This window comes from Conger conger, chromosome 16 (genome assembly GCF_963514075.1).
Source record: "Conger conger chromosome 16, fConCon1.1, whole genome shotgun sequence".
Taxonomy (NCBI): domain Eukaryota; kingdom Metazoa; phylum Chordata; class Actinopteri; order Anguilliformes; family Congridae; genus Conger; species Conger conger.
The window spans coordinates 26,932,511-26,949,493 of record NC_083775.1 but is presented as its reverse complement, the minus strand read 5'-3'; the positions used below and the strand labels follow the sequence as shown (position 1 = coordinate 26,949,493).

The 16,983-nt window shown below is 41.1% G+C and overlaps 1 protein-coding gene across 1 annotated transcript in view; it reads right to left on the bottom strand.

The window, feature by feature from the left end:
• The window catches only part of sdk1a (sidekick cell adhesion molecule 1a), a 297,095-nt gene extending 281,433 nt beyond the window's left edge, over positions 1-15,662 (bottom strand). Inside the window, exon 1 of the mRNA XM_061223685.1 lies at positions 14,807-15,662. Coding sequence (XP_061079669.1) covers positions 14,807-15,080 — 274 coding nt within the window. The 5' untranslated portion in view covers positions 15,081-15,662. The remainder of the gene's footprint in view (positions 1-14,806) is intronic.
• Between the last annotated feature and the right edge of the window lie 1,321 nt (positions 15,663-16,983).

The window sequence follows — 16,983 nt, the reverse complement described above, 5'->3', positions numbered from 1 at the left end:
AATGGAAGCACACTGGGAAACATTTCGCACACCGCACCCAGCTAGAAGCAGGCACCTTTATTGCCCACTAATGTTGAATCTTCTCAGCTAAATAAGAATTGTATCATTGACGGTATAGTAGGCTTATAGCCTAACACAAAAATCTGTCGCCACACAACCTGGTCGTTTACGAAACAGCAATAGTATGCTAAAACAATACAAAACTAACAACAAAATAATCTTTGGGCTTTCCGGAGAGGGCTGTTGCAGAGTTGAGTGAAATGCAACTTACATGGCATGTTGGGAAAAGTCTATATTCAGCAATGTTCATTTAGAGTTCACATTATCAATGACCATTAAAATGCATTGTTGAGGACATTTGCCATTTCTAATTCATCTTAGGTGATTTCAGATTACACATTTCATTACTGGACATTGTTATCCATTAAACATGGGACTTGGTTATATGTCAAACAGGTGTTTGTTCTTCAGGAAGTGCCTTTGTTGTTTTGTTTAATTGTCTACCTGTGTCTGAACAGATAAGTAAAATACTTGATGGCTTTTGTGCTGTACTGATTGCACAGGACAGCATGCCTAGGGCACCATGGCCTGATTATTACCATACAGAAATGACTTTGCCGAAAAAACCAGAGCTGTTTATCGGCATAAATCACCTCCATCTACTGTTTGAGATAGGGGCAGTGCTATGGCAAGACAATGATAAATGGTAAATGTCTGCATTTATATAGCACCTTTATCCAAGGCGCTGTACAATTGATGCTTCTCATTCGCCCATTCACATGCACACTCACAAACCAACGGCGATTGATTACCATGCAACGCACCAACCAGCTCATTAGGTGCAATTGGGGGTTAGGTGTCTTGCTCAGGGACACAACCGGCAACCCTCCGACTGCCAGACGACTGCTCTTACCTACTGAGCTAATGTCGCCCCAACGGATTCTATAACCCAAGGAAAGCTGGTACCATTCCCAAATGGGGCAGTCACATCACTGTAAATGTGAGCAAGCAAGCTTAATTTCTTCAGCGTGACACCAAGCTGCACAAACAAATTAACATATAGCCACAGGCTATGCGTGTCACCTTGGACATGAGCATCCGTCATGAATAAATAACAAATAACAAGCAAGGTTAGAAACGGTGCCAAAACTGACAATTTTCCGTCAAACTTCAAATGATGCACGCATCCAGGATTCCATTAAGACAGACTTAATTGGCGCACGCTGTTCCTCTAATTTAATCAAATTAAATTTAGGTGCTTTGTTAGTTGTGCTGAAGATTTTTAAAACAGCGTGGCAACAGCTGCCTGCTTCATAAACCCAACCACTTGCTTTCCCTGGGTTCTAAAGTTGCAGAGAGCATTAGAAGTCATTTTACGGGATAACTTCAGTGCAACCGACTTCAGCAGGACCAGACAAGCAGCAGACACATGAAAGGTTGGATAAACCAGTACAAATTCAAATAAGCATGGCAGCCGACACAATTTCAAAGGTAAAAATGCAAAAATAAATTCAACTAACTGGTTTTGTTCCAATGTTTTCATTGTACAGAGAACATGTCAATTATCTTCTCTGTGCAATGAACAATCGCATGGGCCTAGGGCAGGGGTGGTGCAAGTAGTCAAAGTTTGCACCATGAGCAACGTAAAATGAGTTATTGTGCTAGCAAAAAAGTTGCCAATTCAACATTAATATTTAAATGACATGATAATCTTGCTTTTAGTTTGCAGGAGTTTACAGCGAAGCAAAACACTAATGGATGAGTGATATTTTTGTAGCCAATGAAAAATGTAACATTCACTTTAAGACACCTTCTGTCCTACTGCAACAACATTTATTGTTATAGACGCATCAGTCGGGGAGTAACAGAACGACTGTTCGGGGACCTCATGAGGAGATTGCATCAGAATTCTTCCTCTGTATCAATCAGGAGGAGCTGAGACATGTTGCCCTCTGGGCGCAGAAGGGATCGATTTTCTAATGCTGCAGATTAATCTTCTTTGTTCATTGATGGCAAATAAACACCACTAATTAATTTACAGAATATGTGAGCTTATGTGCAAATCAGAGCAAATGGTGAATGATCGTGCTGCAATTTCGAAGACCCCACTCCACGGTCACACAGACAGACGCACACGCACACGCATACACAGATACACACACACTACAGTAAATATGTGGAATACACAGGTACGTACACACACTGCCATGTTTGTTAACATTAACAGGTGCACACACAAGCACATACATACACACACACGCACACACACATGCATACACACGCACACACGCACACATACATCATGCATACCTGCACACACACAGTCACACACAGGGACATTGTGTCGACGCTCCTGGCCTTCCAGGGACCCTGTCTGTCACCACACTAATATGAGACGAGGTCATTTTGCTGCCAGAGGCAGGAGCCATTTGTGGGCATTTGGAGATGGCAGCTCTGCCTGGAACAGATTGAGACTAATGTCTCCACGACGTCCCCGGAGATCATCCAGTATGTCCGCCACCGCAGCCTGAAAAGCTCCCGGGGCTTTCTGGCAGGAGAACCAGGCAGAAGAGTCCGGTAACTCAGCCTCCCTCCCTCGCTCTTCACGCAGTCTAATGGACATCATTGTTAGCATTTTTGGTTGCTTTCCTGATTTTCACAAACAAGTACAATACAGCAGAGACCAAGAGAAAGTTTTTCACTACGGGTCACTCATATATACATTTTGACACATCACGTGTTAATTACAAGATGTCGTAAATTGTTTCATCTGCATTTATCCTCTTGGTAATTATGTCACACATTGGAAAACATGTGTCGGCAGAGAACCATTTGTATTTTTGTTATTTTTTGGGGAACTGGATAGGCTGCAGGATGTAATCCTGGTTTGGGTAATTATTTTGTCCCCTTGAGTAAGGCACTTAATCTAAGCTACATCAGTTGCTGTCCAGCTTTATTAAACGTGAAATGTGGGCATCCCTGGACAGGCGACTAAATAACAGCCGATTAACTAAGCCAGTTGTACCCCACTTTTGGACCAGCCATTATTTGACTGGAATAAAGGCGCACCTGCAACCAACTAGGAACAAAGTGGGCTGTTTGGAGCCAAGGTGGCCTAATGTCATCTCGGTCTGAGCCAACAATTATGTACGCGGTATGTGTCGCTGGTGGCATTCGCTATTCATATGCTACAAAGACCTAGCACAGTGCTCACCGTGCCTGCATTACCGCACATATTAAAAAGTCCTCTCTGTGCCCCGCACCGATTCCTGCAGGCACCCTTTCATATTGGCTTCTGCTGGTTAAGCAAGCCAAATAATAGCACTCCATACGCAAAACCTCATGTTAGCCTTATCCTCGCGCACACATTATTAAAACATCAAGTGGAGCATATGAATTCCCAGCATTTTGTTTACACTGGCGATAACTTGTCCGCTCAAAGTGCAACTACAGTAGGTGTTAATTAAGTTAATTATTCCATCTTGTTCTAACAGTTTACAATGTTAAAAAAAGGTTTATGTAGTAAAATAAACTATTTCAAAGAGAAGGCCAGCAGAAATGTATTATACACAGCATACCATCCACATAAACTAATAATGGAAAAAACTAAAAGCTTGGAAAGGCTTTAGCATCCATCCATAGAAGACGGTAAAAGACGGTAAAAGACTGATTCGTCTGGCAGCACACAGACATGCTGCATCGGCAAGTTGCTGGCATTGTGGTGTCATCAGTCACCGGTGAGGAGGGTCATAAGAGGGTAAAGCCAGCTTGTTTACACTGGTAAATAGCTTCCATTTTAGATGGTTCGATGTGAAAGAGGCTTGTTCCGTTCACCGATGATTCACTGCTTCTTGGCCAGACACCATTGACAAGGTGCCAGGGATATGCATTTTATTATGTGATGGGGCCGAAATGAAGTAAAGATTACAATCAGTGGGCTCCCTCAGCTGGAAATAGCCTCACAGAATGAAGTTGTTGTCTGAACAATGACCTTTAAAAATTTCTGGAAATTTACCAAGCTTCTTTAAACTGAAATGATGAGATCATGTTGCAGGGATGATATATAGTTGTTGTAATTTTCAAAGTTTTCTTTTATCAACATTTGTATACACTTGGTGGTCAGCCATGTTTTCACACAACCAGTGGCAGCAAAGCATCCATCCCATAATGCCTGTGTGTGTTACTACTACAAATCGTAAAAAAAACCTAATTCATTTTATCGGAGATGCGAACAAAGCCATTAAGCTTTTTTTATACTGTTTTATGGTCATTTTTGTATTGTACTACACTATTGAATTTTATGTTGTGTGGTTGTTTATGTTCCAACTTCTAGCCAGAGTTCTCACAGAAAAAGACTTCCCTCTCAACATAAAATGGCTGTCTAATGGGTTATGCTACCAATTTTATTTTGTTTCATGGCAGAATGAGGCCCAATGGCCTCCAAAATGTATAGAGCTGTCATTGGCCTCAGCGACTTCCTCAGCTGAACCAATAATAGTGCATCGGTATGGAAAGTCATTTGGGTGGTTCAAACAGATCAAATACTCTTATGAACCACCAAAATTACTTTCCACACCAATACACTATTATTGGTTAACTCACTGAGTAATGAAAGCCACAGTATAACATGGGGATAGATGAGATCAGGGAATCCCTATCAACGTCCACAATGCTCTAGAGTATTTTAGTCATTTTTCTATGCACACTATGGGGTATTTGCATCAACTGTACTGTTTATGGTCAGTATTGTATGACAGGTCATGCCAGTATCATTTTTTTAAACTGATTTTTGAGGATAAGGATAAAGGCTGGGATTCAATCAACATTTTCATTTATTTTTTCCTTCACAAATATAGTTTCAGCAATCACTACAGTAACTCTCCAAACTGAATTTGTAAAGAAAAAAGTATAAACTTTGTGTTTACTTGGTGTAAGTTAAGGACAAATGAAGATTGAGCACAGGACACTGTTTCTTTTATGAACAACATGTACTTGGGAGGCAGTGAGTAAGAGAGCCAATCCTGTCACACTTAAACAGCCTCTAAGCTAAAGGCAGTTGTCTTTTGTCATTTGTGCATTACTTCTTGCTTTAGGTTGACAGAGACACGCCTGTCAAAAGAGAATAAAAATGCATCAAACTGAATTTTCTGTTGTCATCCTTATTTCCATTTTTATAGTGAGCCTGCAATGCTACAGTGTTATGCTGTCACTGATGTAAAGAAGCAAACTCAACTTTTGTTGTTAAATATTAATAGGCTTATAGGCTAATCCTTGACAAAATGGGTTAACCAGGTCCTTCTGGGCTTCGTATCAAGCTGAAGGAGTAGTCTTCCTTGAATGCGAAGAGCCCCATAATATGAAATCCTGACAGATTTGAATCCTCCAGTGGTCATTCTGACTGGAATCCCATGTGGGGGCACACAGCAGGCCAAAGTATCACGCAGGAAGGGGCCGTTTCAGCATGAAGGGGCCGTTTCAGCATGAAGGGATTCGCCCACAGCACTACGTGTGAGTGCCTGATCTGGCCAGCAGGGGGCCTGCAATCTGCCCGCACTAAGCAGACGAGTGCAGTAGTGGCCCTCAAATTTTGGATATTAAAAAACTGGATGAAAATGGGTTCAAAACATATTTCAGTGTTTACAGCCTTACCCTGTACACATTTTCAGTTCAGAACACCGAATTGTAATATGGAGAAATATGTTGTCTAATTAATAGATGCACTTCCACTAGTGATGAGGAAGTTGATATATGGTCGCTAAGTTGATATAGCCCACCCGTTCAATCGCATCTCACAAAACTTTGGCTGTGTAATATTATGGTGTCCGATTATCAATATTTTGATTATTTTTTTTGAAGCCACATTTTTTAAACCTATTTGGAGAACAAAGCTTTCCTTTGGACACATGCAACAATTATGACTTTTCTTTTGAAAAATGGATCTGTTACTTCAAAGTGCCAGACCCAGGAACGGCAAGTGTGTCACAAGATTTCATGCTAAAGAAGAAATGAGGAAAAGGCAAGACTCCTGAAAACTGTGACTAGGACAGGCCAAAGCCTGGCTTTACATCTTTATAATCAAAATAAGTGTGTAAAAAAATAAATAAATAAAGATTTATAAATGCAAAAAGAACTTCAGGTAGTGAGCTTTCCTCAGGCCACAGACTGCCTTCCATTCTTCCCTTTTTTTACTTTTAATTTTATATCCTGCACACTTAAAAATGATGACAGCAGAATATCCTTCCAATACTTCCTCTTTATTTCAAAAGAAAAATGTCTTAGACAGGGAACGAGGAAGGCACTTGGAAGCTTTCAACACTAATGTTGTAACATCACTTCAAAAACCGCACTGCAAGCCTTTGAAGTCGCTAAACAGTGAAAGAATCACCCCCCCTCAAATCACACGAAAACAGACTCACAGGAACTTTCCCTGCAGGACTCTTAATGTCTTTCTGTGATCTGAGAGACATCTAAAAAAAAAAACATTTATGTTGTTCTCTGTTCACTGGAAATGGGTGTATCACCTCCTGGAGGAGGGGGTCTGGCCTGGGGCTAACCAGGCTCAGTTATGCATATGCTGCTTGTACGGTATGAGGTACCGAGTATGAAACATCACGTTTGAAGGTCTGACCAAAGATTGCAGGACAGGCAGAACAGAGCTTTAGCATGGTAGTAGGCTTTGCATGTCTGTAATTGTATAGAGTGGGTGATGGTAGTCTCGTTTGGCTTCTTAATGTGTTATGTGTTGCGTGGTGTGTCATGTTAATGCTCTGTATTCATGTGTTCATACTAACCTCTTATCTTATGCCCATATCCATATAACCCATGCTATGCTATGCTCTGCTAAACCTGCTGTGCTCTGTTGCGAAGTTGTGAAGTCAAGTGATGCTATGTGTGGTATGTGTATTGTGTATATCTTGGCTGTCTCTATGAGCTGTCTTGTCGCATGTGATAGACAATGACACAGACAAAGTTTCCTAACAGGTCTAAATAAATAAATAAATAAATCAAAGGGAGGAGAATCAGCCATCTACATTCATTCTGTCAGAAAACAAATACTTTTTTTTATTTTACTAATGTACCATGCTAACCACACCAGTATGCAGCTGCATTTACTCGAACAGATGTCCAGACATTAAAATGAAAAACACGACACTTCTAAATGGAGGAAATTTCATATTTTTTTATTTTAAAAGGCACGCAAATGCATTCGACCTATAAAGGCCAATAGCATGGCATTTTCCCTCAGATTCGAGACCAAATGTTGCTGGCTTAACCGTTTCAAGCTTACATTACTGAAATAATTGATCAATTAAAATAAATTGCAATTGTAAAGTCAAACCACAAACACAATTTTCACTTTTTTTTCCCAGAGAGAAGCCAACAGTGCCCTCAAAGTGTATTCACTCCAAGAACACGATAAGCAAAAGACATCAAATCCCTTCCTTTTTCATAATTAGCTAGCAGTTGCAAGCTACCAAGTGTAGCAAGTCAATAGACAGCTCTGACCCTGATAACAGGCAGGTGAGACTGGCCAAGCCCGGTCACACGGGATTCCCAGGAGGAGAACTCAACCATCAGCCTCCAACCAGCTTTCCCCGCACTCAAACACAGCTTTGGGGAACAGCCTCGGATAGCGTCCCCTCGTGTGGTCGACAGCACTCAATTTGCCGTGGAGGCGGGAGGCCAGAGGGAGGGAATGAATCACGCAGATCCAGGCAGTGACAGCCCTCGTCAGAGGGCCTCTAACCCTTTCGCTGGTTTATCCGGCCTTATCTGGATTTATCTGGATTTATCGCTTCTGTCACTGATGGAATCATTTAGGTTTACCTCCAGGAGGGTTTTTCCCCACCCCCTTGTTAGAATCCAATTTGCCTTAACAAATGTTTACTAAAATCTGATTCTCTGGTCTGGTGCCTTTTTGTTGTTGTTGTTGTGTCTTTCGCAACTTGACTCTCGACAATATTGAGATATATTGAAATATAATGTGTTTTTAAAGGCCGAGATAGAAGAACACCTGTCTTCAGGTGTCGTGCAGTCTGGTCCGCATATTTGTGATTAATTATGTCATTTAGCTAGAATCCGTTTTTCTACTCAAGTTTAATCAACCTTGAAGATTTCAGGCAAATACAAGCAGGAAGCGGTCTGCTATGAAATTAGCGCAAGACGAATGTGTTGCTGGATACGGTGGCCTTTTCCTCTGAGGGCAGCGTAGTAGGAAGGCCATCATTAAACCAATTTCCCTCTGCTGATTGCACAGCTCTACCGAATCTCAAACAAAACAAGACAACTCACTGGCCCCTTTCCAGAACACATAGAAGAACGACCAAAAAAGACCCTTGAACCTTGGATCTTTCAGAGCAAATGTTTTGAAGAAAAAGTAGCCTTTTTCTTTTTCCTTCCGCGTGGAAGATTCCGGAAACGCATCATAACGGAGGCGTGGGAGGGAATGGGAAAGGGAGGGATTCAATCAGACGTCTCCTGGCAGGACGGAGAACAGAAACATAAAAGCGAATGAGATGGGCCAACGGTAATAAGGCATGCAAACGTCTGTACGCTCACGTGCTCGGCAATGCAAACTAGTCGCTGCACCCCTGGATTTATTTGCAAGTCAAATGTAAGGGCACTACGTTGATTCAATCTAGGACATGGCTCATTAAATAACAAGGAAATGGTAACAGTCTTAAAGGCATGGGACTGTCCACATAAAAATCTTTTTTCCCGCCCACCCAATCAAAAACCCAACGAGAATGAGGATTTTTCTTTTGGTTGCTGTGAGATTCCAGGAATTTGCTGGGCTTAAGATGGCCTGAAAGCAATGGTACACAAATTGACCACAAGCTACAGACCAGCTCAGCACCTACGTGAAGCACATACACATCTCCAGTACTGCTGGCTGCAGTAATTTCATGGTGGTATTGGCCATGATTCGTAGGCTTCTAATATAAGGGTGTATGCCAGGTGTAGGTGCCTGTGGCTCAATGCAAAGTATTAATTTTCATGCTCTAGAACAGGGGTGGGCAAATACCAGTCCTGCAGGGCCTGTGTGTATGCAGGTTATCTTTGACAACAATTACTCTGGCCAAATGAGCTAATTCGCCGAATATACTTATAGCTTAACCCTAGATTAGACCAGAATCAGATATTACACAGTGGTCCTTCAAGAACAAATCCAGAGATGTTTCTGAGATATCAATTACAGAAAGATTGAGCTGTGGAAAAAGATGAAAAGCAGTGGAAAAAACATTTTTCACTGTATGAAATAAAGCTCTATGGGAGACTGCAGTGTTGGAATCAACACTTCTCACTATTCCTGAGTGAGAACGGGTGAGTCATAGTCACACTTGGTGACACCCCATTGTTTAAAATTCTACTTGTGTGCTGTAAATGGTTTAACACCTCAAAAGCTCCAACTCTCATAACATTTTATTTGGTTAAGAACTTGAAAGAAACCCAATACCTTTCTTTCAAGAGGCACAGGCATTGAAATGTACTGTACTACTGCACACTCACCGAGCACTTTATTAGGTATTTATTACTTATTTTTTAGACTTATACTGCTGTAGCCTATCCACCTACAGTTATGATGCCTTGTGTGTTCAGAGATGCTCTTCTGCATACCACTGTTGTAATGTGTGGTTATTTCCGTTACTGTCACCTTCCTGTCAGCTTTGACCAGTCTGGCCATTCTACTCTAACTTCTCTCATTAACAACATGTTTCTGCCCACAGAACTGCTGCTCAGTGGATTCATTTTTTATTTTTATTTTTTGCACCATTCTTTGCAAACTCTAGAGACTAGAGTGCCCAGGAGATCAGCAGTTTCTGAGATACTCAAACCACCCTTAGATCACATTTTTTTCCCATTGTGATGGTTAATGTGAACATTAACTGAAGCTCCCAACCCGTATCTACGTGATTGTATGCACTGCACTGCTGCCACATTAGGGGCTGATTAGTTAATTGGATGAATAAGTACGTGCAATAAAGTAAAAATGTTTCTAATAAAGTGCTCGGTGAGGGTACATATTCAGTTCAACAAAGCATAGGTCAAAAGAAGTCACAAAGGAAGATCCTTGTCCTGATGGCCAAAAGTGGGCGACAGTACGGCAGAGAAAACAGAGATGGCACTCAGAGCACCATAAGTGAAACACTTCGCAAAGCATCTAAATGGTTGGCATTTATATAGCCCCTTTATCCAAAGCGCTGTACAATTGATGCTTTTCATTCACCCATTCATACACACACTCACACACCAATGGCGATTGGCTGCCATGCAAGGCACCGACCAGCTCGTCAGGAGCATTTAGGGGTTAGGTGTCTTGCTCAGGGACACTTCGACACAGCCCAGGCGGGGGATCGAACCGGCAACCCTCCGACTGCCAGACGACTGCTCTTACTGCCTGAGCCATGTCGCATCTACACTTCTGAGCATCAGACATACAGGAACCGTCTCCGTTTGAGTGAGGGAGCGTTTCTGATTAATGATGCTACAGGCCTTCTGGAGAGCGACCATTCACCGGAGAGCCCTAGAAGTCATCAGGCAGATGGGCAGGCAAACAAAACGCACTGGGAGACACCTGGGCTATCTCGGGTTCAGTCTGCCTGACCTTTTATAATAATCATCTCCATAATTTGGCAATATTGTGCAAACAGAAAAGGCAAACTGCTCCATATGACTCTTTGAAAGGAAAGAAAAATCGAATAAATATACCAACTGCAATAAATAAAGAACACACTCTTGGAACACTGTTCTCTCCACCTCCATTGCCATCAAGGTTGTTGCCATTCACTGATCGCAAAGTTGTGATGTCAATGGATTTTGTTGCACACAAAGGAAAGGCTAATAGTCTCTTGCTTATATCTCTACCTCCATCATAACAAAACAGCCTTATCACTGGTGCTGGTTTGCTGTTTTGTAGCACGTCAGGTTAGTAAAAACACATAATCAAACCAGCAGCATCAAATGTTTATGTCTTCGTAAAAAGACTAACACAGTAGTCTCGGTAGGACCAGAGCTTTCATATAAAAGAACAAAAACACACAGCTGCTATTGCCATGCTGTTACTGACATATATCCCATGGGTTCTCCAATATCTTTGACTGTGATAAAATCAAGCATTAATTTCTCATATTCAAAAATGTTCTAGTATATAGTGTGAGGTCACAAGAGATGGGAAATTTACCGCTATGCCTCGTAGAGCAAGGGTAGTGAGAGATTGTCCATAACCTGACTGTTTTCCATCAAAAGGGCCTCTTCAATCCATTAAACTTGATGCAAAGATTTGTGAAAAAAGCAAGGATTTCTAAACAAGTATCTAGAAGTTCAATATAAAGTAAAAACCAAAACAAGGTTCTTCTCATTAAAATTTTTTTTTTTTGTTGCACACACACTTTCCTCTCTGAATCAATTGTAAATTAGTTAAATTCACGCCAGCTGGGCAATGTCTCTCATCATGCTGGTCATGGGCTTTGTAGTTCCAATCCAGGTGGCCATTATAGCACGTAGTCCCTAAAAGACCCACTGGGAGAGAATGTACCTTTTTTTTTCCTTTTTATAATTTGGTGCCTAACACTGGGCTACGTGGGTGCTCCATGGAGCAACCCCACTGCACAGATCATATGGGTATCAGTGTTTCCTTTTATTTCACCCTGCACACCAGTAGCTAACTCACACAGAGCAGAACTGAAGGAAGACTACCCATATGCAGCTGCATACAGACCATGGGGTTGCCTGTGCCCACTGGGGTTGCCAGATGAACACGGGCCACCTGAACCTACACATACTCTGGGCGATGCAATTACAATTGTATGTCGCCCCCGTAGAGCTACTGGCCATAGTCTGCAAAATTTCAGGCAAATCTGGCAAAGCCTCAACCAAATGTACCTCCTGTCTATGACTCCATCGCTGTCATCTAATGTTACGGTTGACAATCACATACAGATGACTAAACAGGGATTAATCTTGGTTAGCTTGTGTCCACTCCACCTCAATCAAGCCTTGAGGAATCAAGTTCCACACAAGATGCGGACCAAAACAAATATCGTGGAGTTTGTAACATAACCTGTCTACTTCTAAAGTACAATTACAATATGTATGCCTACAAAAAGCAGAACAAATGGCAAAACATTCACCTTGAATTCAGATGAATGTAAAATATCGGGGCATGTTTACTGAAACTGGAAATCTTCAATGTGTAAGCTATACACTGAATGTTCAACAAACTGTTAAATTTTCCAATGCCACAATGCTGTCTAACTAAGTTCTTTGGGCAGTTTTATTTTATTTACTTACTTTTTTCTATCTCAGCCTTGTTTTAAGGAGATATAGACCAAAGCAAGCCATGCAAAATTCATGAGGGTGCACAACAAAGTTTACTATTTGAGATGAAAGCAGAATTCTCACTCATGCAAATATACTGTGACATGGACATGCAATCTTAGCTGCACAGGTTTATTTCCCACTTATCTCCTTAGTTTTAAGACAACACAGGGCATCACAACAACTCACCTGTCCAAAACATTTAAAATGAGATAGAAGGCCTTTCGCTAACGAAGCGTGCTACTCATTATCCGCCAAAGACCTCGACTTTTTTGAAAATCAACAGCAAAGCCAAAATGGAGAATAAATGCCAACCTGTTCCCAATTTAAACGTCGCCTTGAGGAAGCTGATCCGTAAGAGGATCAATACTACGCAACCCTCTCTGCCCTGAAGAATTTCAATTCTTCAAAAAAACCCTTGACATTAGACTCGTGGAATGACTGACTGCACACGTTTGAACAGCAAGCCGCAAAGAACACGAGGACGATCCACACTACAAACTTATAGGGCCGTAAAATAAACCCAGTGAAAGGACAAACAAGGTAGAAACAGGCTGAAATCCACATGCTCAGGGATACTATTTTTGGACTGGTTCAGCCAGTTAAACAATTACAATATATTTTCCAGACTGAGCAAAGGCAGCCATTCATTTTGAAACAGTTTGGTAATTGTTATTTTGACCTCGGTATTTTAGTTGTGGAGAGGCTGGTAGCCAGCTGTGACTGAATGAGTCCTGTGACTTTGACTTTTGTGGTCAGATGCTGTGAATTTTATTTGGCATTTTCTCAATTTGGTTCCTGCTGGTTCTTGTCTTCTGTGCGGTGTCACATTTTTCTAATTGTTTGAAATGGCAAAAGAAAGCTGACAAAAGTGAACAAACTGCTGGTTGTTACCTGGCAAAGTATGATACTGTTCTCTCATGTTTAACTGCATGGGGGGTGGATTTGGGAGGTTGGGGAATGGATACTGGTCAAAAGAGAATACCTGCTACAGTTTTCTGATGTACCCAGTTAATCATTAATCTTTTTATTCGGGATTTTCAAAGACTTTGGACCACAGGAGGGCACTGGAATACATTCCCAAACTTCCCACAATTGTTTTCACTAAAAACTAACTTTTCTGTAGTTAATCCAAATACAGTTCTTGCCTACCCTTCTGTTTTTGTTGTTCAGAACCTGTAATTGCAACACCTCTAAATTAGTCCAGCTGTACAGACAGACTTCAAAATCCAAGGCATCAGAATTATTTCATTCATTCAGTAATATTCAAATTAACACATGTCCAAGGCACAGGAGAGCAAGCAACACATTTTAATGTGAAACAGCATTGCCCCCAGTATGTAAACAACCTGACACAATTTAGTGTAAGACTGACTGTTATTAGCCCAACAAGAATACATGATTACAGGGCTTTGCAAAAAGGCACTGCAATGCAAAGGAAATAGACTGGAAAATAAGTTGTAAAGTCGCTGTAAAGATCATTTATTTGGAAGTATTTCTTTTAAGAGGGTATTTGGAAATATGTTCTTTGACACTAATTTTCACATATAAGAGACCCAAATCCACATCCAAGCGACATTAATTGTGGCAGGAAATAATAGGGTTGACAGAGAATACTTAATCTAACCTATTATTATCTGAGGGGAATTCATTCTCTCTCCATCAGCATTAACATGCAGTATTGTCTCACAGTGAGCAACAATATTTCTCAGCAGATAATGGATTCAATAATTGCTTCAATAATTGCTTACAGTCATAGTTACAGGCACATTGGGAGAAAAGTCAAACACTGACTCGTATGGTTCATGTTTCTCGAGACATACGACTTCTCTACCATTGTTGTGCTCTGTACATCGTGGTATTGTTCCAAAATGTCATGTTTAGTGGTCAACCTCCAAATTTAAAACTCTCAAAATAATTTAGCTACTTTTTAGACCACCATTTTTTGTTCATCATTCTAAACGTTCTGTCCGTTCATCATCTCCGTCAAAAGAAAAGCATTTTTAAAAAATGACCCTCAGGCTATTTCCATTGTATCCACGTCGTACATATGCCATCTGCGATAAAATAAATAAAGAAATAGATGTCGTAATGACGGCAGTCTGACCTGTCAAACCATCATCTGTCTTGCTTTGAAAGTGTGACCCTCCAACTTGAATTCTTTATTGGCTAGACAGCATTTGTTTCAATTAAATCTGACAGCACAGAGACTTGGCTGTCTACATAATATAAACTTTGACCTACTACAAATCTGTATTATCATATAACCAATGCATAAACAGAGAGTGTGTGTGTGTGTGTGTGCGCGCGCGCGCGCGCGTGACAGAAAGAGGGTGTGTGTATATGTAAAGATGAAACCTTATTGGGATTTGAATGCCACACTAAAACTATTGAAAGTCGACAGTCAACAAAATTTATGAGCACGCATGCATTATTACGCGAGATAAGAACAAGACTATTTTACAGACATACATGTATAGTGCCTTACCTTGGGCCAGAGCTTTCAACACGTGGGTATTAAAAAACAAGAACGCCCACACACTCCATGTACTTAATGCAAACTTTCTCCTTCCGTTCCCGTTGTCGCCTGAAGATCTGCTGCTTGTAATCTCTTTGGTGAGGTTTTCATTATCATCAATATTTCGGGTATGTTCCTTTATATGCCCAATCATTTTGGATTGATTGTGCCCAAGTACTTTGTAAGGCGCCGTGCAATACCTTTTCCTCTTTAGCCTGGCATTACACGTTTTCCCGCAAGCCATGCGATGGGTGCGACAGCCACCACTTCAAATGTGTCCCTAAGGCTTCCCCCGCTCTTTCGCGTGTTCCGTTTTTTCGGGGTTTTTTTTTTTACAGTTTCAAAATAAACACTGAAATCGACCCGTGGGAAACTATATCTCCTCTCTCTCTCTGATTACCTGTATCACTGGCAGGCGCTTCTTCGCAGGAGCTGGTTGTGCAGTGGATGTACAGATCCGCGCACTAAATGCCTGTTACTTTTGACTGCAACGTTAGACGTTGCGTACAAGTCATCGCGCTGCGGGATATCAAACTTATGCTGTTGCAATGTTGTTTTACACGAAGTCCCAGTGATGATGCCGTTCATAGTATGATAGTGCTGATGTATTCGCCGTATCCGAGTTCGGTTTCCAGGGATTGGCTATCTCGATTTAATTTGCAATTGAGCGCTTAAACGATGTCCAAATACACTGGTGACTCGTGTGGCTTGAAGTTATACAATCTGTTACCTTCAACAATTCCTCGCTTGCTTTGATGTCTTCAGGTGTAAATAGTCTCGTAGTATTTCTGCAAGCGGGTATACTAGCGCGAAATGAAAGGCTTAATCGCAGTCCGTCCGTATTTTGGATGACTGTACTTTCGATATTTTATTCCGTCTTCATGAGTGAATTAATCGAATCCTCCAATTTTACTTTTCCTTCAGGGTTGCAACTTTGTATTTGCAACTACGCACTTGGTTTCTTTTTCTTCTCAGTCGGATCTGACTTATCAATCTGCCTGTAATATCATTATACACTAACTAGCCAAATACTCGCTTTAGAAAACTGTCGGAGTACGTACATTATATCCAAAAGCACCATGACACGTTTTCGTTTTAGTAAATGTGTCCGATGAATTCTCTTCTGCACAGGTGCTGAAACCTACCAGGAAGGGGGGGAACAGCCAGTCATACGCAGCCCATTGCAGGAACCAATTGCTTGCTATCTTCAAAGCCTGCAGTGCCAACATCGCGCCTGAGCACACGCTTCTAACTGAACAACATTAGCCGATACTTGGCTACGTTTCGGACACGCGCCACAAATAACGACAAATACGTGGAGTTTGTGTCTTGACACACACTTGAAGCTTGTGTGCATAATATGCCAGGTGTCCTATCGTTAATTGTGGACTTCACACACACAAATTAACAATAATGCATCTAAAAGTTATATATAATTAAACTATTACGACACTCGCGATGTCTGTAGGGGTTTACCACTGTATGTAAATTGCCAGCACTGCCAATAGCCCACCGCGTTGTAACGTTTTACGAAATGTAGCATTTTGGATTGAGCCAGATAACAGTGGACAATTAAGACCGTGAATTATTAACCGTTGTGTTTGTTATAATGTTAATTCAGTGTTGGAACGAAGCTTAGTTTTCACACAAAGTGGAATCAGCACTTTGTCTGTGGAGAGGATGTTAGCTTGACTTAAATCCACTAACTTTCATGAAAAACCACATTTAAAACGTTCAAATACACCTCGAGCATTCTGTGTGTACGTTCACTGGCAGCTATTTGGGAGCCCCAGAAATAGATTCGGGCGTGTACAGGACCATTATGGACATAGCGTTAGGAACTATTTGTTACTGTATAACTGTCAAGCACAAGCACACTGCGAAGTGAGACATTGGTTTCCTTGACTGGCAGTTGGCACTCTTATAATGTACAAGTACAATGGTATAACTTAATTTTAATTGCGGTTTGTGATGTATTCATAATGTTTTTACATTCCACATAATGGCCAAAACTTGCCATATAAATACATTTGACATTAATTACTTTACTACTGTAACTAGCAGTTGACTACAATAACAACTTAAATACGGTTAAGAAGCATTTAATAATACAACTATTCAACAGAAATTAAGCATTATGTTGCATT